At 39.4% G+C, this 25,360-nt stretch overlaps 1 protein-coding gene across 2 annotated transcripts in view; it reads left to right on the forward strand.

The window, feature by feature from the left end:
- Nucleotides 1-25,360, forward strand: part of LTBP1 (latent transforming growth factor beta binding protein 1) — a 348,337-nt gene that overhangs the window by 293,273 nt on the left and 29,704 nt on the right. For both annotated transcript variants that reach the window (XM_075203670.1, XM_075203671.1), the window contains 2 exons: nt 3,547-3,669; nt 8,543-8,686. In XM_075203670.1, the coding sequence (XP_075059771.1) occupies nt 3,547-3,669; nt 8,543-8,686 (267 nt within the window). The remainder of the gene's footprint in view (nt 1-3,546; nt 3,670-8,542; nt 8,687-25,360) is intronic.

Consider the following 25,360-nt stretch of genomic DNA (forward strand, 5'->3'; position numbering starts at 1 on the left):
CTGTTCAATATTTATCTATTCTGGCTGGTATTTCAAGAACTGCTGTGAAGTGGTTTAGACTCTGGATTCACTAGAGATTTGTTGGAAACTAAGTGCTTAGACTTATTGTTGATCTTGTTACCATCTGGTAGATACATTTCTGCTTTTAAAAGACCCTTGCCACAGGCCTGCAATCTGAATTAAACAATATATTTAATACTCATGTAGACTCCTGTGTTACATCTCAAATCCATCTGGGTAGAAAAAGTAAAATAATGGGCTTCTTGTGGAAGAGATATATTTTATATATATATATATATATATATATATATATATATATATATATATATATATATATACGCAAAGTTCAATTGCTGTTGAGACAGCAAAGGAGAAGTGTAACGTATTAACAGCTACTGTAGTGGTAAAGCAGCCAATTTTTCCAGAGCATTTTGTGGGAGCCTTTGAATTGTTATGAACTTGAACTGGAGAGTGAAGTGTGAGGATATCACAGAAAAGTGGTATATTTGGAAGCATTCCATTAACAGTTACTGTAGGGCTGAAACATGGTAGATACACTTATTTCTATATTTACACATATACTTGCTGGTATGGACAGAAGCAAAGACTCATGGAACTCTTCACAAAGTAGCCCAGTCAGCTATTTTCAAAGTTAAACTTTTCTCATAAGCTGAGTTATTTCTAATAGAAAAGGGTAAGAGCAGGGTAGGCAGGGCCAGATTAAGGGAATGAAGGCCCCTGGGCTAAGGGGGCCTCCATTCCCCTGTGAGCCCCCCCCCTCCCGGAGAGCCCCCCCATGATCCGAGCCGCCCCCCGGTGAGTCCCCCCAATTTGAGCCGAGCCGCCCCCAGCCCCCAAGGCACTTACCTCCTTCTCCTGTCATTGTGGTCCTTCCCCGGCGCGCTGTACGCTCCTTACTGAGGAGATCTTGTGAGAGTGAGACTCACGAGATCTCCTCAGTAAGTAGACTACAGGGCACCGGGGAAGGACCGCAGTGAAAGTGCTCAGCAGCATTGATTGGGCCGGGGGCGCCCCCGCCTCCGATCGATCAATAATGCTGCTGAGCACTTTCAAGGACCCAGTTAGACCTCGGGTTAATCCGGCCCTGAGGGTAGGGCTTGTGAATTTTAGCCCCGGTGGGGGGGGGGGGGGGGGACTCAGCAGCCTATTTTAAAGGGAAAAAATGCAGGTGACCCAGGACAAGGTAGCCCACTATGGGACCAGATGCCCCCCAGCCCAGCCAGCCAATGGGTAAGAGTGAAGACAATTGCTGAACCAAAAGAGTTGTGTTGGATACTGTTCAGATTTCCCTACCTGCTTCATTAAAGTCAAAAGTAAGAAAAAACACTAAAAAGCAGACATCGGAAATGTGTTCCTTGTCTCAATTAGAAAAATATTTACTTGTGATAATCGGCATGTAGAATATATTTACAAATTGTATAGCATCTTAACGCTTTTAGCAAAGTGGAACCGGTTTGTAAAATGATTTTTACTAACATTCTCAGTCAATGAAAGAAAACATATTTGAAGAAAACACATTTTCTCCAGGTACCCTACTTGTTAGTGGTGCAAATAATTTCATTGGTTCACAAATATGAGAACCCAAACAATTTGGGAGTCTACAGAGTTGAGTCCACTGAAAAATGAGGTATTAGGGGACCCTTTTATCAGGAAAGTGAACTACTGAAGGAAACTTAAATATTCAGAGCAGAACATAATAATAAGCAAATATAATTAATGTAATAAAATTGAGTGGAACAGTGAAAGGAGAGGGAAGGAGAAAGAGAATGAGATGATATGTGGCAATTCAGTGGCGGTATTCAGCAGTGGCGCACGCAGGGGGGTTTCTGGGTCTCCAGAAACCCCCCCCCTTCGCTAAAAAGTGCCCTACATATCGGCACTGTAGTATACAGCAGCCGCGGCGCTGTCTAAGAAGCGTCCGCGGCGGTGCTGTATTGTATACAGCACCGCTGTGGACGATTCTTTGACAGCGCCGCGCCTGCTGTATACTACAGTGCAGCCGATACGGAGCTGCCGCGCCCACAAATACATTCCATTAGCTCAGATAGCCAGAGCAGATACCCACTCACTGTCATGGAATAGAAATAGCAATTGTGTTTACAAAAACAGAAAAAGAGGATTAAAAAAATGGTTTCATTAACTGCTGATGGACTTTAAATATAAATAACAATGTAAAATTGAGCTTATTATTACATTAAATCAATAGAAAAAAAACAGATTTGCACAAAACCAAATGGGCATAACTCTACAACGTCACCAACAATTATTGTTGCTTATAATTTGCAGTTAACATTAACTTTACTTACCCTTTCTGTATTAGTGCAGTTGATACATACATATATATGTGAATTCATAATTTATAAAGATTGCAATATGACCAGGGTTGTCTGATTTGCAGACATTGCATTTTAATTCTATGCTTCTCATGTCACAGAGGATACATTTTCCTTTTGGATTCCTAGTAAAAAACATTCCCAGAGAAACACACACACCTAATTAATTACTTTTTAATTTTTCCATACAATATGTGCTTATTTTACTTTGTATCATTTTAATTGTGCTTTTGCTATTTTTCCTTTAAATATATAAAACCTCTCAAAGTATATGGAAGTAAAAAATGCAAGCTGCCTTGCAATACTCAAAACCAACTAAAAACATTCCCAAATATAGATTGACAGTTTTTGAAGCTTATCAGAACTAAATATACTTTAGATAAAATTGTGATTATGGGGTAATATTATTTCATTATGCACACCAAGGTTTCACAACCCACCTCTTTTGGTCAGAGTAGAAAATAATTTGCATCCAGCTGTCCAGCAAATAAAAAAATAACATTAATCAAGTTCTGTCAATGCTTGGGAACTTTTACATATCTATATTTTAACAATATAAGCAGTTTTTTTTGTGTGAAGCAACTTGTATTTAATGTTTAGTAGTCATTTCCTGTTGTGACACAAGTCATGATGCACAATCAAAAATGATTACTATAATTATGTTGAATTAACAATTTTTTGCCTCTTGAGTTGTGTTAAATATATTTCTTATGCATGCTACTTTGTTGCGTGTTGCCTCTGGATAATGTTAGTTTATATAACTGTGTTGCATTTGCTTGTTTTATGTTGTCTTGACACATGCCAACATAGAATGTTTAGTTACAGGACTTTTTTAGGGCTGCACCCACTCTATGGAATCTTCCTCGCACAATAAGACTCTCCTCTGGTCTACAAGCTTTCAAGCGTTCTCTGAAACCCACCTCTTCAGACAAGCTTATAATATTCCTCAACCACCCTCTTAACCTCACTATATTACCCTATTACCACCCGTTGACCCTTGACCAACATTGTTGTGACACATTCTGGGTTTTTTTGGGGAGTGTTATAATCTACAGTACCAAGCCAGGTTTTCTAAGCAGCTGTGATATTATTGTAAGATAGCTGTAGCATATACATTTTATATAAATCAGTCTACAGTATATGTCTTGTCACACATTATGTCTGTTTGATCTGTTGCGCGTCTTATCTGCAGATGTTGATGAATGTACTAACAGCACGCTGTGCAGTCAAGGGTTTTGTGAAAATACCAACGGTTCATACAGCTGCCTCTGTTACCAGGGGTACCAGGACTCATTGGATGGTCAAGGCTGCGTGGGTGAGTTATGGATTTGTAATGCCTCTCTGTGGACTTAAAAGTAACAGCATGCAGTTGTCTAACACTTATGCGTATTATTATTATCCTTTGTATAATTAAAAGATATTCCTCAGTGCTGTTTAATCCAGAGGACAAAATATGTATATCATCAGTAGCAGTACTGGAACATACTGTGAAACAGAAGGGGAGAGGTCCCTGCTCGCTTGACCTTACAATCTTAAAGGGCTTCACTATTTACTGCATTAATGTCATTTGTGCGGATGGGTATTTCAGGTTTTATTTTATCTTACTTCCCTGTGCATCGTATTCAGCAGCTTTTCAGCGGTTTCCTTCAGGGCTCCCTCTCCCATGGCACAGACAGTGTTCCAGGATACCCTCCTCCACTGAATTAGGTTAGCCCAAGCATTCTTTCTTGCACTGGCTTGATGCTGTTACATCACATGCCTTGCCCTTGCACAGTAACAGTTTGTCCGAAGCCAGAGTGAGACGTAAGGAAGTCCTCACACAGAGAGTGAGGACGTCCTTGGAACTCTGTTCCCACCCTGTGTCAGATTACCATACTATTACGGAGGAAACCCCAAAGAAGGGCAGATCAAAATCTGCTGATGACAACCTGCATTAATGTAAGTAGAACTAAAAAAATACAACTTCTACTAGAAATACATTATGCAGAAAAACAAAACAAAAGACAAATATGCATAGGTGCTTCTTCTGTACAGAAGCCACATATCTATCTGTAAGGATAAACATTGTCAGGTGCCCAGTAATGCCGTATAGATAGGTCACTGTGCTAGATTCTGTGCAAGAGCAGAGCAACTATTGTGTTAATGTGTAATCCCATTAGGTAATGTTTTCTACATTGAGTTTAATAGGGTGATGACACACACAATAATTGTAAAAATCCCACAAAGCAGTTCCTAAGAGATTTCTGTTACTTACATATTTTACAGTTGTATTGGACACACTGGAGTGTCTATTCTGCTGCCTGCAATATCCTTATTCAATCCCGCTCACATTCACAATTCTCCAAAAGCCAGTGAATGGAGGGAAGGTCTTTTACTAGTCTATACACCACCTAGGCACCCCAAGCAAGCAGGACCAGATTTATTAGCTCATCAAACAGCTCATATTCCTATCATTCTAATTTGAAACAACATACTTATCATTAAACGTGAAGGACCAATAAACTGTAGCAAGTTGGCAAATATTTATACAGTTATGTATAAAACATACAAATATTTATACATTGATATTTCAGGAATATTTCCCAGATTGTAAAATATTTTGGGTAGTGGCGATCGTGAGAAGAGATATTTTTCTAGCACTTCTTAACATCTATTGGCCATTCCAATGCTCTGTGGCTTTTGTACCAACAGAGACGAAGGGGACGCCTGAGCAGGTGCTGGCTACTGGCGCCACGTTCTTGCTACACCTCTGATTGTGCCAGAGGTGTAGCCTATTTTGCTCTGATTTTAAAATTGTTGTGAGCTATGCATTGCAAGTTCTGTAAAGGTATGGGAACTTTTACATATGTATCTGTGAATGTTAGTGGCCCTTTTATTTAACACAATTTATATTTTTGGTTTAATGGCCTACTAAATGAGCACGTAAATTGCACTGTATTTGTTTGTATTTGTATTTCTTTGGGGAATGTATGTTGGTAGTTTTGAGTGCATCTGATATATTTTTTTCTTTCTTGCTCATCCTATTAGTATGTTGCTATTCATGTAGTGATCCCAATGCCAAACTATGGGGTATTTTTTTACTAAACTGCGGGTTTGAAAAAGTGGAGATGTTGCCTACAGCAACCAATCAAATTTTAGTTATCATTTGTTTAGTCCATTCGACAAAATGATAGCTAGAATCTGATTGGTTGCTATAGGCAACACTCCTCTTTTTTAAACCCGCAATTTAGTAAATATACCCCGAAATCTCTTCCTGGGCTGACTAGCTATAATCACAGCGGCTTACTATAAAATCAGAGTAGCATTATAAAAAAAACAATGCATATACAGATGACTATTTTTTGTGCATTACATTGGAATTTAATTTTGGTTTTATACAATGTATTAAAAATGTACTAAATTCAGTAATGTAATTAACTTTTCGGTATAAAGCTACATAAGTGCACTCATAATTGTAAGTAATTAGAAGTGAAAGAAAAATCAGTTTTCCATCCATCATTTTATAAACTATGTCTGTCTTATTTCAACATCTGCTGTTTCTATTTATTTTTTGAAACCACTGTATTGCTATACCTATCCTTTAGAGAGAATTAATGTAGCCTACTAGTTTTTGTATCAACCTTTTATTGTACTGGGCTACTGAACAAATATCATATTCCTGTAAATAAATACAATTGTTATCACAAAACCACATAAGCAAACGAAACCTACATCATTTAACAAGAAAAATGTCTGCTGCAATGTTAAGATTCAGTAGAATATATTGCATTTTTTACATGTTATCAAATATATTTAAACATTTATCTCGTATTTCTTGGTTTGCTGTGAAGTAATCAAAAATAAAGTTTTACCCAAATTATTTGATAGGGCAAACTGGATTGGAAGCCAGGTGACACAATGTGTATTCGGAGCAGTCCGCGAAGACACAACACGTCAGTGTTTTTACTAAACTCTCTGCTCATTTTCCCTTGCGTCTTATAGACACATGAGAGAAAATGAGCAGAGATTTCTGTCCCGTATTTGCCAGCAAGATGCGCAGTCAGAAATATGGCTCTATAAGTAATACATGGCCTAGACATTGTAATGGAAAACATGAGCAGTACAAACACGAGCAGATACAGTATTTCTGAGGAGAGAATCCAAAGTAAAAGTTAGAATAGAATAAGTACATTAGGCTGAAACTATCATATGCAAATTTCGCAATTTCATGTGTGGGCTTGCACATTGTCCCATATTCATTGCATGTTACATTTTTTATTTACTCAAGCATAAATGGTAAATGCACATGCTGTAGCAATTATACAATATGGCCCTGCTGTAGTATAGTCTACAAACAATATTGAACAATAAGCCTACATTTAATGGGGAAGCACTGCTGGTCATATGTACTATAGTAGGTGTTTTTTTTTTTTTGCCCTATTATTATTGTTTTATTTATAATAGCCCCACCATATTACACAGTGCTGTACAGAAAACATTTATATCAGTCCCTGATTCATTGGAGCTTACAGTCTAAATCCCCTAACCAACTCAGACAATGGTCCATTTTAGTCAGCAGCCACTTAATCTACCAGTATGTCTTTGGAGTGTGGAAGAAACCTGGGACACTCAGAGGATGCCTATGCAAACACAGGGAGAACATACACATTCCACACAGACAGGGCCCTCCCTGGTCAGTAATAAAACACATGACCCCAGAGCTGTGAGGCAGCAATTCTAACTACTGTGCAACCATGCTGCCTTAGTTAGCATCATTTGTCTTATGTTTTTTTTTACTCAGAAACCAACTAAACATATTTATAACTATGGCTTATAAAAAAACAGTCTTTCATAGTGTTATTTACAAACTGTGGAGGCAGCCATTTTGGGAGCTGAATCAACATTCATGAATATGCAGAGATCATTGCCTATGCACATAGTTCATTTATAGGCTGTATTTTCATGAATATTTGTTTAGCCCACAAAATGACTGCCCCCGGTCTTGAGGTGACAATTACAGTTTAAAACATAGCTCCCAACATTCAGAATTCCAAAAGCTGAACAAAATAAACCTGCCCCCGCCAAGCCCAATGTCTGACCAGTTACTCACAAACTTCACTCACAAATGACCATAGTTGGTCTAAACACACCCACTTCTCCTGTAAGCCCAGCCACTTTTGAAGGGGAGTCAGGGCATCCTGCCAAAATACAGTCAGTTGGAAGGTATGGTTTAAATAATTTGTGTGCCTATGTCTTTGATATAGAATGATATCTCATTGTTCCATTACAAAACCTCAGAAATCTCTCCCACTAAAAGAAAAGACAAGACTTGATCACCATTTCAGAGCTAGATTTTTTGCTGATGTGGTACAGCAAGGAAAGTCTCTAAAAATGCACCTTCGTCACCTTCATCTGATTAATTAATTTACTTCAATAAGATGGATCTAATTTTTTCACTCTGCATCCTAAGTCCACTGGAGCACCTACTCTGTACTTAGCAAGTAACGTCATCACACTGCCAATTCATCCCGCTACAAATTCTGTGTCTCCGCAAACACCATCTTGCTCCTAAACCCATATGCTTTCGTGAAAATACAGGCTCCCTGTACACAAATTTAGCTGCACATTAAAGGCTATTTTCCTCTGCGCCTCAGCCAATTTGCACTTCGTAAACAAGGCTCATAGATTAGATATGATTAACTGCACGGCAGGGGATTTACTAGCAAAAAATGCTGTTCTCTGTTCATGCCTAGGAACTTTAACTGCTTCAGTTAAAAAAATCTGGTATCTGGTTTTAATTAGAAAACAGAAGGGGTGCCCCAAACACATATATATATATATATATATATATATATATATATATATATATATATATATATATTTATTTATTTATGGAATGGGATCAAAAATATGAGACCAGAACAGGAAGTGTTCCTGATTACTGGAGATTCCAGATTTTTGCCTTACGTACAATATTGCAAGATGGATACTTTCACAGAAGCATTGCACAATAAGTCTTTCTCTACAACTGTAGGATCAGCAGTCGGAGAACTATTTTATTTATTTTATTCATTTCAGCAGCTATAGGATTTAATTGTGCACCGGGGGCTTGGCTGTTCCAGCAGACTTTGCTGGCACAAGACGAATGGTTAACTGAAGAGCTGTCAGTAACAAGGAATGTATCCGAATAACCATTCTCCATTTTCCAGATGTAAATGAATGTGAAATGCTGAGTGGAGTTTGTGGTGAGGCCCGGTGCGAAAATGTGGAAGGTTCATTCCTCTGCTTGTGCTCTGACGATAACCAGGAATATGACCCGATGACTGGGCATTGCAGATACCGCAACATGCCAGGTGAGAGAGCTTTTCCATATACTTTCCCAGAGGTACAGTACAGTAAAGTCACTAAAAATAATGATATCTCATCATCATTTATTTATATAGCGCCACTAATTCCGCAGCGCTGTACAGCGAACTCATTTACATCAGTCCCTGCCTCATTGGAGCTTACAGTCTAAATTCCCTAACACACACACACACACACAGACAGAGAGAGACTAGGGTCAATTTGATAGCAGCCAATTAACCTACTGGTATGTTTTTGGATTGTGGGAGGAAACCGGAGCACCCGGAGGAAACCCACGCAAACACGGGGAGAACATACAAACTCCACACAGATAAGGCCATGGTTGGGAATTGAACTCGTGACCCCATTGCTGTGAGGCAGAAGTGCTAACCACTTAGCCACCGTGGTATCTCCTGTAGTGACATTACAATTTACGGTGCTGTATCTCAGGAGACATCATAATTCTGATGCTACACACTACTGGGTGCATTTTAAACATATACTTTGTATGTTTCATAAGATAGGTTTCCCTGTAGGAGGCAGAGCCATTGGGCATTCAGTTACATTCGCTTTCCAGGATACAAGCACTTTAAGTCACTTTGTCAGTATTGTCCCCCTACTACTGTAATTCTCCATGTTTTCCCATCCCAATGTATCCCATTTGAAAAAAAATAAATACATGTAAATGATTTAGCCCTAACTGAACCAGTCTGTTAGTATGTGTAATTTACAAATTATTCATACACAAAATAAAAATAAAATCAGAACAGTCATGAGCAAAGTGAGTAGACTGCTACCCCGGCAACTCTGCTACAGTTATAGATTAGGCGTTGACATGCCCTAAAATTACCTTAAATGTTGCTGACATCTAAGCTTATGTCATTACCAGGGGTGTTTCTCCAGTGAGATAACCTAAATTAGTGTTTCAAACAGCAAGCAGCAAAATGAAGAGAATTTAAGAAGTATCAATTTAATTGATGCAAAAGTCTAAATTAGTGTTAATTACCTTGTTGGCAGATCTAATAATCATATTTACCCACTTTTTCAAGTTTCCTCTCTGGGAGATTCTAGTGGGGAGGTCAGCTAACAAAATGGGAGGGGGCATCACCATAGCCCCATCCCCTGTCATTCATTGACACTATTTGCAGCATTTGCACAACTGGGAAGGGGTTTAATGCAGCAAATCACGTCATAAGTCCTGCCTCTGCTCGGGATATGGGAGGTTGTCTGCTCTTTCCCAGGAGTCCAGAAGGACTCCCCCAAATTCTGGGGCCTCTAGGACATTCTGCGAGAGTAGGCAAGTATGCTAGTAATGCTTGAAAAATACATTATTTCTGCACACTGGTTATTCATAATTGTTTATAATGGTTTATGTAAGGTGATGAAGGAGTTAACTGAGACTAACTAAGACCTGTGAAGCGTAACTTGGAGAAAGACTGTGCCATTTATAAGCAGTTGCCTTCATGAAAGGTTGTACCACACAAGGGTTTTTAACAAAAGTGCAAAAGGATGTTTTTTTTATATCATGGGCCTATTTTTTTCATAAATGTGTCCATTTTTATGGGAGGCAAATGGAAATTTACATGTGAAAAATAGTGGTGTCTGTGGAAGTGCCACAAGGGGGTAAATGTATCAATCAGTGGTTATCTAAAACCTCCAATTTTGTGCATTTTGCCGACATAATATAAAACAACAATTTTATTAAAGGCAAAGCCCTGTGGGATTCGTTTTTAATATAATTACTGTTTTAAATGCCAACGGCAAATCGCCTAATATCGTTTTTTTAGATAAATACCAATTGATACATTTACCCCAAGATTTTTAAATGAGATTCAAAGACTGGCTGCAGAGCATTTTTCTCACTGTATAAAAAGGATTCGCTTTTTTATACATACTCGGAGGTGGTGGTAACCTGTTCTTACCTATACTTTCTATGGATCACCTCCTTGACCTTCTAGGAGCACTTTATTTGGGAAAGATCATTTCTAGGTGTATTGCTTCCAATTTAAAGGAAAACATTTAAATGTTCAATAGTGCCACATTTAATAAAAATGCAGTCTGTATGTCCTCTCTCTCACATGACTAATTTAAAGACTAACTGCACTTTTTTGAAAAAACTTTTTAGGGGTTACATTTCCAAAATAGACGCTTATTAAATACTTTACACACCCAGATATTTTGCATTTCATACATGATCTGAATTTAAACTCTCCTTTAGCTGCTTATATGCAGACAAGCTTGCTGTTTGTGACCCAAAATTGCAAACACATTATCGGTTTGTTTTAAGCAGAAAAGTAGATAAATTGGTTCCGTGCAGCGCACAGTACTTCTTTCCTGGCTGCCAGGAAATAACACAATGGGCACCTATTCATCCTTATTAAGGTAACTCTGTGTAATTTTATGGCACAAAGTCTAATTAGATGTTGTGCAATTCTTCCTTTGAATCTGTTGCCAGTACGTATTTATTTCAGAATTCTTAATGACTAGACTTGGATTGTTCAAGTGGAAAGAAGAATTAAGCTTTTAAGAGAAAGCACAATAGATCCTTAGGAATTTCTGCCCAAGTCGGAATATTGACTTAGCTCTTTATGTACCAATGGGCCTTTAACTATAATTGTCATTTGTCCATTAAACAGTGACATATTGGATGGCCTTACTTCCCGTCTCAGTGGTCCTTATTGCAGACTGCTGAAAGCCCCAGTGTAGCTAGTAATTATCATAAGAACAGGAAGGATTTCTCTTAGTAGTAATCCTGCTGTGTCCTAAACATCCAGAGCGTCATTTAGAGTCCGACGCAATGTGCGTCTGAGACATGCAGGAGTGGGAGTGTGTCGCAGCTTGGTAGGGTATTACGAATGGCATGGAACCCCAGTTGCGTCCCACTCGTAATACCCTACCGAGCTGCGAGCTGTTCCTGCAACTAGCTAACTGCTTGCGCCACCTAAATCCTGTCGCACAGTTTCAGCCCTTTTTTGACCTGTATTGCGTCTCCGCCTCACTGCGACTAGGATTTACTTACAGCGTCACGCCTTCACAATTCCACGTTCCGCCCTTTCTCTCATAGTGAGCCGCAAGCTGTCGCAAGTGTAAATTGCGTCCAAGATGCAGGCGGATATGGTGCTTGCTTTGCATGCGTGATAGTGTTTTTTGGGTTGATGCGCCTAAAACGGACTTTGCATCAGGCTCTAAATGAGGCCCCCAATGTGGAAACCAACAATTCTCTGTTCAACTCCCTGGTTGACGGAAAGAGAATTATTAGTTTGCACTTTGGATGTTTTGGAAACAGAAAGATCTTCCTATACTGGTTTTCATCACCATGACTTGTACCCTTAATATTGGAATACTGCTATTTTGCTTCTTGTTTTCATTGATACCTTCAATATGAGTAGTTACGAATTTGCTGTTTTATCTAGTTTTACATTGTTTGATATATTTATTGTGATTGTTTTATAATAAATGTTTTGAACATTTTAAACATTGTTTTTTAATATATTAATTAGTGTGCAAGTTGGTCTGATCTGTGGGTGAGTGACTGAGCGCTCTATTTGTTGGTCTTATTCTTAAGTCGGTGGAATTGGTAATTTTTTCCTTGTATTGGAACTGTGTCTCATCGGTTCATATTAACTGCAGCCGTTGAGGTATCTTGTCCTATTTTTTGCAAAAAAAAAAATCTTTAGCATCTAAAAGAAATATTTTATGGTAACTAACACCTTGTTTAGAAGAGGACATTCTGTTTTTGACCTTTATTGAGTATGGGATACTGTGGGTGCATGTGTGTGTAGTGGGCAAGCCACACTCTGTTGGGGCGTTTCTTGCATTAAAAAAGGAATCTACTCCTTTGCAGACCCTCAGTGTCATCAGTACAATGGTGGTCTGAGGAGGCAAAGTGGTCGTGCTTCTGTTTTCACTGTGACATGGTAGAGAATAGAGCCTTTCACAAGATAATAGCAATGCAGTCTAAAGATACACAAGAAATGGTGTGTGGAGCAAAAAATATACACAGAATATAAGGGTTTAAACTGTGATGGAACAGTACAGCACTGTATTCAAATTATAAAATGGAAGAATATGCGATTATATGATAATATATCACACACTTGAGATCACTATTGTTAAAAAAATAGCTGTGTTTTATTTAGAATAAGGGATATTTTAGAATTCATTCCCTGTAAGAGTGGTGTTATTTGCTTTGATATGACTCTCTGCTTTTTAAAACAAAGTGTAGCAGAAAATAAGCAAGTACAATATGTGATTAAGTACAACCAAAAAATACTCATTTAAGTCATGAGAAGAGTAAAACATGCAAATGAATGCTGTGCAAACCCAGTATGATGTCATGCACTGCCAGTCAAGATAGTATGTTACATAGCAAACTTAGGAGCATTGCCATGTTCTTTCGGATTATAGGTTTAGTGTTTTGTCTGAACTGAACAATTTTCTGTGATGTGTGTGACAGTGTTTATCTTCAAATATTAGCACAGTACCCCGACACTGTGGGGTATAAAAAGGAAAAGAGGAGATGTTGCTAATAGCAACCGATCAGAATCTGGCTATCATTTTCTGCAATGTACTAAATAAAGATTCTGATTGGTTGCTATGGGCAATACCTCAACTTTTCCTTTTAAGAAGTTTTAATAAATCTACCCCTATATGTGTGTGTGTGTGTGTGTGTGTGTGTGTGTTTGTGTGTCTGTGTGTGTGCCTCCCATTAAATGAACTATTTTGACAGAAGTCTCTCCTTACTCTCACCTGTCCCTGTGTATGAATCCTATAGCCCACACGGTGCATTTCTGCAAAGCAAGTTTGCCCACTTTTGCTGTGTCTTTGTTAGAGATGCAACTTCCTTCTTACTTGGCACTCTGTGGCAGAGGAGTGAAAGAGAGAATGAACACTTTGCTCCTCAGCAGGTGCAGGTCACTCTTGGTGGACCAGGTGCAGGTCACTCATGGTGGACCAGGTGCAGGTTACTCTTGGTCGGACCAGGTGCAGGTCACTCTTGGTGGACCAGATGCAGGTCACTCTTGGTGGACCAGGTGCAGGTCACTCATGGTGGACCAGGTGCAGGTCACTCATGGTGGACCAGGTGCAGGTCACTTTTGGTGGACCTTGCCACTATACAATACCAATCATGACATGTTTATTGGCTTTCATTATAATAGGACTTTTCTGCATTTTAAATACTCCTCTCAAATAAAGATTAAATTATACATTTTACAGAATAAGAGTATATAGGGAGAATGGCTTCTGTATACAGAATAACATTAATTTTATTGCAGAGTTGGTCAATATTGAGAACAGGGAAAATACAATTTCCATGGACAAATCTTTTAAACCGGGGACTGCTGCCGGAAATTACAGAGAGTTGGCAGTTATGCTTATTACATATAACATTGTGATAGAGTGGCTTTACTTGCTATTCAACAGCAATCTATGGGGAATCACCTTGTTATGGCATCCTAACCTAATGGGTGGATATATGCTTACATTTGTGTAGATCTTCATATTTAAAGGATTAAGTGCCCCCTCATGTAGCACTAGTAATTATCACCAATTTGAGCTCTGGAGAACTTAAACCTCTAACAGCTAGAGCAGGTGTGGAACTTTGCATAGCCACCACCCATAACAAAGTTTGGGTAAGGATCCGTCTCTGCTCTGAAGATCAGAGAGTGTACCTCTTCTGAGCCTGTGCAGCCAGTGTATGTGTCATTCACAATAGCACTCCACTCTGCTGTTTGAGAGGAGAGAGATAGCCTCGGGTGGAAGTGTGGGTTCTGCAGGTGCAGGGTCTCCCATGGGGGCCTTGGAGGGTACTGGCATTGTCGGACTCCCCTCACCTCCATGCCCTATAACTGTTTTCCCCTGTACCTAGAGTATTTCAGCCATTGAGCTATAGTGTGCACAGCATCGTCATATGTCTTGCACCAGTGTGCCTTAATTCAGCTGTCTGCATAGCTGGGGACATGAATGCAGAATAGAAGAGAGGAAATTGTTACTTTACAAAAGAAAGCTAGAGAAAGTATCAATGTCCCATACAAGCATAAGCAGCGCCTAAAAATTGCAAGGTATTACCTTATCATCATCTATTTATATAGCGCCACTAATTCCGCAGCACTGTACAGAGAACTCATTCACATCAGTCCCTGCCCCATTTGGGCTTGCAGTCTTAATTGCCTAACACACACACACACACACACACACACACACACAGACTAGAGTCAATTTTATAGCAGCCAATTAACCTACCAATATGTTTTTAGAGTGTGGGAGGAAACCGGAGCACCCAGAGGAAATGCACGCAAACATGGGGAGAACATACAAACTCTATACAGATAAGGCCATGGTCAGGAATTGAACTCATAACCCCAGTGCAGTGAGGCGGAAGTGCTAACCACTAAGCCACCATGCTGCCCATAGATACTACCTTATGAATCTAAAACATATATTAGCATTTAAAAGTCCAGTGTCAGAGAAAAAAGTAAGCAGGAGTCATCATATCATTATACATCTCTCCATCATATACTGTCACTAAATAAAAAAAACAATAGTAATATTGCTATCAGAAATCTGTGTACATAAAGTTAAAGCTAGAGTCATATTTCAAAGATAATTGCTAATTCATAATTTCTTGCTTTGAGACCAACTTAATGCATTCTGCAAACAGCTGCATAGTCAAAGAAATATATTAGATGGTCACATTTTTTTTGAGTCTCCTGCCTAATGTTAAAAAATTGTTTAACAGAAAAGGGATTATCTGCTTACCTCATTATATATATATATAAAGTTCCTTTAGCATTTTTAAATAATTTATGAGGGATTTAATACACGATTTGTAGATTGTCATGATTATGGCATTAATATGACATTAATTAGAATTCAGAAAGGAGAACGTGCTTAAGTGTTCTTTTGGGAGAAGAACCCAGTTGCCTTTTGAACTTATAAACTCAAAACACGTGCCATTTGATACAAATACTATTTTCTACAGATAGAATGTGGACATTTAATGAAAATTGCATGTTCATTTTGGCGTTATCCATCACCTCTATCCATTGCCAGTTTATACTATAGTCTGGTCTAAATTAGGGTGTTCATCTTATTCTCTTCAGGGCTTTACACTTGATTATTTGATACTTTTCCTGCACTCTCCTAACCTGGCAATAGTGTGATATTTTTTTCAACATTGTATGAACTCGCTAGTTTACTGTGAACACTGCTGTGCAATTTGGAACGTATAAGATAGCCATGGGCCAGTTTATAACTAGGCAGAAATATATGTTTCTAATGAGACCTGAAGGAAAAGACATCTCATCCAATTTAGCACTGCCCACCTCATCAGTGAGCCTATCCAATTAAAGCGCAAAGAGAATATTTTGCCTATTACTCCACCTATTTTATTCACTGCCACACACCCAAAGTTATTAATTGAGGTTTTGGTAAGCAGAACACAGTTTAAACAAAATGTACAGTATCATTAATGAACACAAGCAAAAAGGGAGCTGCGAGCTGAAATCCAGCGAGTAAATTACCGTATTAACGGTTTTCCCGCACAGGATTACCGTAATAATGGTAATATTTTTCAAGCGCAGGATTTTCGGCGATCCAGCTGTCAATTGAATACCCCCCTTAGGGGCAGATTTAGAGTTTCTTAGATACTTGTATGGTATCCTTTTCCTCTGGGATGGGAAGGGGGATTTTGACAGTTTGTTTCCATTTTTAATTCACAATGCTAGAATGTGAAGTTTACATATGTTTTTTGAGCCAATAACATTGTTTTCTTTGATTTAATCATCTTTACTGAACTTGACCAACTGGCTAACCAATGAAATCGGAAAGCTGTAGCAACAAATTAACACCTCCATATTGAAAGTTGTTACCCACATTTCCTTAATAATGGAATATCTTATGATCAATTTCTATCATTGTAAAATAAACAGCTGTTGTTCAAATAATTTTCAGTAGTCCATTTTTATCAAAATCTTGTCACACAAGACTGCTAGGAGAATGTTGGAAAGAATCCAAGAACAAGCGGATTAAAACCTAGATTGACCCAAAATGTTGCAATAACACCCAATATGAATAACCAGTGTACCTATTCCATGAGTTCTTGACCCCAAGGAAAGAAACAGGTATCATCTTGTGCTACAAGGAAAAGATTTATGATGCTTAATACAATGGGCCATTCAGGTCTAAATCATAAAAAGGATTTAGCTTTATTTCATTGACCTTATACTACTATTATACCTGTCTGGATGTATAACAATATGTGCTGCATTCACTGGCAGAAGTCTATAATTAATGGACAGTAGTGGAATTCATTGATAAATACAATTTATTCAAGATTTAAAGGGAATAAGAGGACTGACAACTTAGACAGGGGTATATAATCACCCGGACTCCATGTTTATAGTAACAGACATCTGATTTCATATATAGTAAGGCTAGATACACACTACAGAAATTTTCTCCAAATGTGTTATCTATAAAGATTTTACCAACGACCGATAAAAATAAAAAGTACCGATCAGCATGCCGATTCATGTGTACACCTACATCTACCTTTAGATACGTGCTCTTCATCTGTTATAACAATTGGCTGAAAAGATCATGACTCTGTAAATTCTGGAGATCCTGATCGTGAGTGCATACACACTGCAGAATTGGAACATCATCATTCAATTGCGGAACGAGATTTTCAAGTCTGTTTGAAAATCTCTATCAATGATTTCATGTGCTTTGGAACGATAAACGTTCATCGTTCCAGGGTACACAATACTGTGATATCGGGCCAAACAGTCGTTTATCGTCTGATTGACCTGATAATCAGATGAAAACACTGTAAAGTGTACCTAGCCTTATTCAGCGCTTATGCACATCCCTGATCATTGTGAACCTATTTTCCCAGCAGAAAATAATATAACCACAAGTTTAGCATTAGTAACTGGGGTATTTTGCTGAAGACACAATGGCCAATAAATCAAATTGGGAGAATGGTGTTCCTTGCCTCTCACTCGTTCACTCACTCATATACAATATATTTTAGATCCTAAATCATGTTGTGTGAATAGTCACCTCTGTCATTTTGATTGATAATCCAAAATGTAGCATTATAATATGAACACCACTTCTTTTATTTTTAAACTTTAAAACTCACATAGTCAGCAAATTACTTCTCAGGCTAGATTCCACAGAGGTTGTTTGGCTTAAGTACTATATACCGCCTTGTGGTATTTGGTATTTCTGAGCTCTGTTTTGAAATAGAAATAAAATTCACACTACATAGACCTCACAATTGAACTATAACTCTCCCTTTCATGCAGATGTGTATGTCATTATTGTTCTTACAGTATATGTTCTTATATTTCTGTGGTGTGAATTTGGCCATTTCAGTTTTATTAAATTCTTTGAAGCTACTTTAGCCATATGTCTAGCATTCTTAAATATATTTCACTCATTGCCCTTCCATAAAGACTTGTAAGCGGCAGCAACTTTTTCAGGATTCCTATCATGCATTAACGATATATAGTCATATAAATTTCAGATATTTTAGTTATTTGTTTCCAGTATATGAAGAATACGGTGTTCCTGCTAGCAGATTGAATATCACTTTGGGGCTGATTTAGAGTGGGAAGTACTCCAGTTTGTGTAGCGCATCTTGTGCAATATTACATCCGCCTGAGTCTTTAGAGGGGCGTTCTAACTTTGGCTGAGCATAGTAAAAGCGCATTTATGCAAATGCGTATCACGCTTATGCGCTTGTTAAGAGGTGTATCTATTACACCTGCGACAGAGCAGGTTCAAATACATGCAGATGATGACTTGTGGTAAACCAGGCGCATATGCTGCCAATGTGAAGGCGGAGACATCTACAAGATACACTATGTGGATAAAAGTATTTGGCCACATCTGTAATTATTGAATTGTGGTGTTTCAATCAGACCCGTTACCAGAGGTGTATGAAGTCAAGCACCTAGCCATGCAGTCTCTATTTGCAAACATTTGTGATACAAAATGGGTTGTTCTGAAGAGCTCAGTGACTTCATGCGTGGTACTGTGATAGGATGCCACCTTTGCAATAAGACGGTTTGTGAAGTTTTATCCCTGCTAGATATTCCACGGTCAACTGTAAGTGATATTATTAGAAAGTGGAAGCGTTTAGGAACAACAGCAACTCAGCCACAAAGCAGAAGACCATGTAAAATCACAGAGCGGGGTCAATGGCTGCTAAGGCACATGGTGCGTAAAAGTCACAGCGCTCTGCTGATTCCATAGCTGAAGAGTTCTGAACGTCCACTGGCATTAATGTACACATAAAAACTGTGCAGTGGGAGCTTAATGGAATGGGATTCCATGGCCGAGCAGCTGCATGCAAGTCTCACATCACCAAGACCAATGGCAAGTGTTGGATGGACTGGTGTAAAGCACACCGACAATGGACTGTGGAGCAGTGGAAGCGTGTTCTGTGGAGTGATGAATCACACTTCTCTGTTTGGCAGTTAGATGGGAGAGTCTGGGTTGGCCAATGCCGGCAGAAGGTTTTCTGCATGACTGCATTATGCCAACTGTGAAGTTTGGTGGAAGAGGGATAATGGTATGAAACTGGTCTTCAGGGTATGGCCTAGGTCACTTATTTCCAGTGAAGAGCAATCTTAATGCTTCAGCATACCAAGTCATTTTGGACAATGCTATGCTTCCAACTTTGTGGTAGCAGTTTCGGGAAGGCCGTTTTCTATTCCAAGCAAGGACTATAAAGACATGGTTTGATGAGTTCAGTGTGGGAAGATTTGACTGGACCACACAGAGCCTTGACCTCAACCCCATCGAACACCTTTGGGATGAACTGGAGCGGAGATTGCAAGTCAGGCCTTCTCGACCAAGATCAGTGTCTGACCTCATAAATGCTCTACAGAATGAATGGGCACAAATTCCCACAGAAACACTCCAACATCTTGTGGAAAGCCTTCCAAGAAGAGCGGTAGCTGTTATCGCTGCAAAAGGGGGGCCAACTCCATATTAAAGTACATGTACTTGAATTTAATATCATAACAGTCTCTGTTTGTGTAATGATCAAGTGTGAATACTTTTGTCCATATAGTGTATGTATGGCTCTGCTTATGGTTGGAAATGCGCTATTTTTACATGGTCTTTTTTATAGTAATTAATGATAATTTTGCTAACAACACTGCATCATCCCCTTTGTGTACATACAGTATATGTGTTTTGCATACAACTTTAATGAACATATGATATACTTATATTTTAAGTGCTTAGTGATCTATTAAGATTACATTATATAATTCTTCTATATCACAACAAAGCAAAGAAATTACAATTATAATTTATTATAGTTTTATATTTGACATTCTGGTGTGATAACATCTTTATGTGACAAAGGTGTTGTCCCACCAAAATGTGCAATTATATGCTGAAGTTAATTTAATTTTGCAGTATAGCACAGTACCATGGTATTCTCTCCCATCAGGCACATAATATTGGGACAGAGACAACCAAACAAGACCACTGAGATGCGAGTGTCCAAATTAGTCAAGTTGTTGGTAAACCAAAGTCACCAAAAGTACAGGGCTCTATTCTGCTATTTCATACAGTGATCAGTGCATAATAAGGTATGGATGGAGGCACAGTTAATGCTTTGATATAAAAAATGCAGTTATCCTCCACAAACCCAATATTAACTGTATGGAAATTTAAAAGGATATAATCCTCGTATGTAACAACTGTGGGGTAAGGTAATGGAAAGTTGTATTTAAGTAAGTCACATAAACATAGAGACTTTTATTGGTGTACTCTAAATATGTAAATAATTTATCAGTTGTTGGAGCACTGCTCTGTAAGTGTAGCTGCTTTGGAATAGGTAGAATGGATGGGAGAAAGTAATTAAGCTGTATGCACAGCAAGAGTATGACTTGGTTATAGCACCTGGAACGTGACCATAGTTGCAAAACTTCTCATATTACTTACCAGCCTTCTTCCCTTACCTTGACATTATAACATATAATATACCAATTATCCCTTAGCATTGCTAAAATTAAATGAGGTTAGATCCAGTTCCTTAAATAGATATATTTTAATATAAAATGTGCTCATATACAATTAAAAAATAAATAGAAAAGAAAATAAATAAAAGCTCATTTTAAGGAATCAAACGAGCCAACAACAGTCCTGGGTAAAGAGAACAATGCAATGCTAAATAAATAATCTTTTAGGACATCTTTATCTTTATGCCAAAAGTGAACAAAACCATTTAACAGTTTGGTTTCATCAAAATCACTTAGCCAACAAAATGAGTATTTCTGCGCTACCATCTGTGTTTGCTGGCTAGCTTGGTGCTCTCTTCTCTGTGGACATTTAAGTATGAAAAATAATATTTTAGCTAAAAGTTCAGTGATATTAACTTGGCCATTAATTCCTCAAAAGCTAGTCTTTGGGATTTGTTCAAGAAAAACTGTTTTTTGTGCCAGTATTATGCTGAAATTTGGCTTTGCATCTTATCACATATTTAACATATAAAGTCTTCAAATTAAATAAAAGAAAAGATAACTACATATCGCCTGATGTAGAGTCGGATGCAACTTACACTAAAATTGTAAGTGTAAATTGTATCCCGTAATTAACACAGGATTCCAAATCTTTTGATATTTGCAATTTAGAATACTATGCAAATTGCACAGACACACCTCTTTATCTGCCACATGGGCCAGTGTGCATGATACATTAAAGTGTATCAGTCACAGCGGCCTTGTAAAGCAGATAAATGAATAAATAAATTAATATTAAAAAAAAAAAAAAAAAAGGGCTCCCCCCCCCCCCCCCAAACAGCAGTAGGGTTGGTTAAACAGTTAGGGAGGAGGTGCACACCTTTTTTGTTAAAAAAAAAAAAAAAAAAAGAATATTTATTTATTTATTTTTAATACAGCAAAGTCTGTTGCACCAGGAGAAAGCATGCACAACAGATACGTCTTCTAGAGACCTATCTACGGCTGCTTTCAACTTAGCATAGCATGTAAAGTGCATGAACACACGTTTACATTGCTAGGCTCTCCCACTACCTTCCACATTCCGCCTCTCTAAGTGCAGAGAGTTGCAAGGGGGAGATCCATCTCAGCCGGAGTGCAAACTGAGACGGATCCTTGGCCAAAAGTGCATAAGGCAGTGGTTCCCAAACTTTTGCAGTTCGCGGCACCCTTAAAGTCTCCATAATTTTTTCAAGGCAACCCTCCAAAATAATTACTGAGCAGTCCTGTTTTAGAAGTAGTTGGGTCAAAAAAATGTAATAAGTATTTAGGTCAGGACAGAAATACTTATTTAGTTGTATGCAAAAATGCCCCCTCTGCATCCAGACACACTGCCCCCTCTCATACTGCCCCCTCTGCCTCTCTCACGCTGCCCCCTCTGCCTCTCTCACGCTGCCCCCCTCTCACGCTGTCCCCCTTATCTGGCCTCTGTCACGCTGCCCCCTCTCATGCTGCCCCCCTCTGCCCTCTGTCACGCTGCCCCCTCTCACGCTGTCCCCCTCCTCTGGCCTCTGTCACGCTGCCTCCTCTCACGCTGTCCCTCTCCTCTGGCCTCTGTCACGCTGCCCCCTCTCACGCTGTCCCCCTCCTCTGGCCTCTGTCACGCTGCCCCCTCTCATGCTGTCCCCCTCCTCTGGCCTCTGTCACGCTCTGGCCTCTGTCATGCTGCCCCCTCCTCTGGCCTCTGTCCTCCTCTGTCACACTGCAGCCTCTCATGCTGTCCCCCTCCTCTGGCCTCTGTCACGCTGCCCCCTCTCACGCTGTCCCCCTCCTCTGGCCTCTGTCAAGCTGCCCCCTCCTCTGGCCTCTGCCCCCTCCTCTGGCCTCTGTCACGCTGCCCCCTCTCACGCTGTCCCCCTCCTTTGGCCTCTGTCCCCCTCTGGCCTCTGTCAAGCTGCCCCCTCCTCTGGCCTCTGCCCCCTCCTCATGCCTCTGTCACGCAGCCCCCTCCTCTGCCCTCTGTCACGCTGTCTCCCTCCTCTGCCCTCTGTCACGCTGTCCCCCTCCTCTGCCCTCTGTCACACTGTCCCCCTACTCTGGCCTCTGTCCCCCTCCTCTGGCCTCTGTCACGCAGCCCCCTCTCACGCTGTCCCCCTCCTCTGCCCTCTGTCACGCTGCCCCCTCTCATGCTGCCCCCCTCCTTTGCCCTCTGTCACGCTGTCCCCCTCCTCTGCCCTCTGTCACCCTCCTCTGCCCTCTGTCACGCTACCCCCTCACGCTGTCCCCCTCCTCTGCCTTCTGTCCCCCACCTCTGTCCTCTGCCCTCTGTCACGCTGTCCCCTCCTCTAGCCTTTGTCACGCTGTCCCCATCCTCTGCCCCCCTCATCTGCCCTGTGTCATGCTGCCCCCTCCTCTGGCCTCTGTCCCCTCTCCTCTGGCCTCTGTCACGCTCCCTCTCACTCTGTACCCTCTGCCGCGGCCAGCCAAAAAAACCCATAAACTTACCAATCCGCGCAACGCCAGGACCCAGCATTCTCCCTCTCTCCCACACAGCTGTCACTATAGTGACAAGCTGCGTGAGAGAGGAGGATGCTGGGTCCCAGCGCTGCGTGGATTGGTAAGTTTATGTTTTGTGGCTTTCTCGCGGCACCCCGTGACAGCGCCGCGGCACCCCTGGGAGCCGCGGCGCACACTTTGGGAACCGCTGGCATAAGGTATACTGGCTACACCTTGCATTTACATATACACTAATGTATATAACATTAACAGCATACAAGCTAACAAAGTGAAAAAATCTACTATGTGTAATATGAAAAAATGTATTTAGATTAGGTTGACTAACCAGAATTTTCTTGCTTTCAGCTGGTGTAATAATTTAACTATTTCGTTGCATAGTTTATTTGGAAACACTGTAACATTTTATTACACCATGTATAAAAATGATATACCTTCTTTTTAATGCTTTGTAGTTGATTGAATTATAATAAACCATCCAATAACAAATCTCATTCTATTGATATTGTTAACAGTGATTAATACAACCTGTTTTGTGCAATTTTTCACCGTGAGAAAATCATAATGCAATGCAACAAAATTTAAAATGTGCAGACAGATTTTAAAGTTTGGTGCTGGGGGGGGTGGGGGTTCGCATTCTAGCTCAAGAATGCAAGAGTACATAAGAATAATTTGTCAAAATGCAAATTTGTACCCATAGCTGGACTATAAATGAGGCCCCTAATTGTTAGGCAATGTTATATCATGTATATCACCTAGCAACACCATCTATTTGGAAAAATAACAATTTAGCAAAGTGACTTACAAACACCAGTCTTAGTTTTAGAAGAACAAGTTTAAAAATGCTTCTTAATACAGATTAATTTAAATACAAACATCCAGTGTTTTTCACTTTAAAAATGTGGAATCTATATCAGATTGTTCACCTGTAAGTTTCAGTTTATCAGTTATGAGCTCATCAGCTGGAGAGAATTAAATACACTGCATGGTTTGAGTGTACAAATAAACTCTGCTTTATTAGTTACAAGTCCCTATCTATATAGCAAAAATCACGTATTACAGAAAACTACGCCCCAAAAGGTTTTAACCACTCATGTTCCCTTCACACAGATGTTAGTATATTCTCTCATTATCCACACTAGAACTCCCCAGGGGGGCTGGCTTATCTCCTGTCTGGTATGTCCAAGGTTATAAGCATAGCCTTGCAAATAAGGAATTACTCCTACAAAACAGGTGCATCTAATTGTATTTAAGCTATAACAGAACAAAATGGCTGTAAGGCAACAAGATGGTGTCAGCTTAGCACAATCACATTTCTCAAAAATTAAATGAAAATGTTCTTTCCTGCAGCAGTGCAAATGGAAATATCAAATAATGCAAATAAGACAGCCGTGACTTGCTATTGCTGCAGTGCACATGATTTAAGTATCATCAGCTTTAGGGGTCAATATGCAATTAACCAATGAGAAGCTGGTAGTTAGCACTGCTGATAGTCATCATCATCATCATCACATGCATGCAAACATAAATGCAATATGCAGAAAAGCCATACTGCCTACATACAGTTATTTTAATAACTCAGTAAGTAAAAATATATCTAGTAACCATTACTTCCATTTTTATTGTTCTCTTTATACCAAGTAAAAGATGTATAATTGGAAATGGGCACGCTGGCCGTATTTAGCAAAATAAACTGCTTTCTATCAGATCAATGGTCACTATAGCTTAGCTTGTTGCTGGAGTTGTATTCACTGTGAAGAATGAACAAAAAATCGAGCCAAGTAAATAAAATTAGCTGATTTGCATTGTGTAAATTGGTCGCTTTCCAGTGCTTCTGGTTCCATGAATAAAACTAATTAAGCAGCTTTTCAACATTCAGCTCCTTAATATAACACATGCAGCAACAATCTTGCCAATTCCTCAACTGGGAATAGGGAAGCTTCAGGTGCATTTTTAAAAGTACAGTATTTTTAGTTGTATCATACATTTTATTTATATTTCTTAATTTTTCACTTACAATAAATATATAGCATTAATTTATAAATCTCTGTCTACATCAAGGCAAATAAGTTCTCTAGATATTCTTGATTGCATCATGCAGGACTGCCACTTCATCACTTTTAGAAATGATTATTATAAAGTGTCATGATAAAGAAGGTACAGATGGCCCTGCCCAAATGAACTTACCATCTAAGTGTTGTG

This window comes from Mixophyes fleayi, chromosome 3 (assembly GCF_038048845.1).
Source record: "Mixophyes fleayi isolate aMixFle1 chromosome 3, aMixFle1.hap1, whole genome shotgun sequence".
In the NCBI taxonomy this organism is placed as follows: domain Eukaryota; kingdom Metazoa; phylum Chordata; class Amphibia; order Anura; family Limnodynastidae; genus Mixophyes; species Mixophyes fleayi.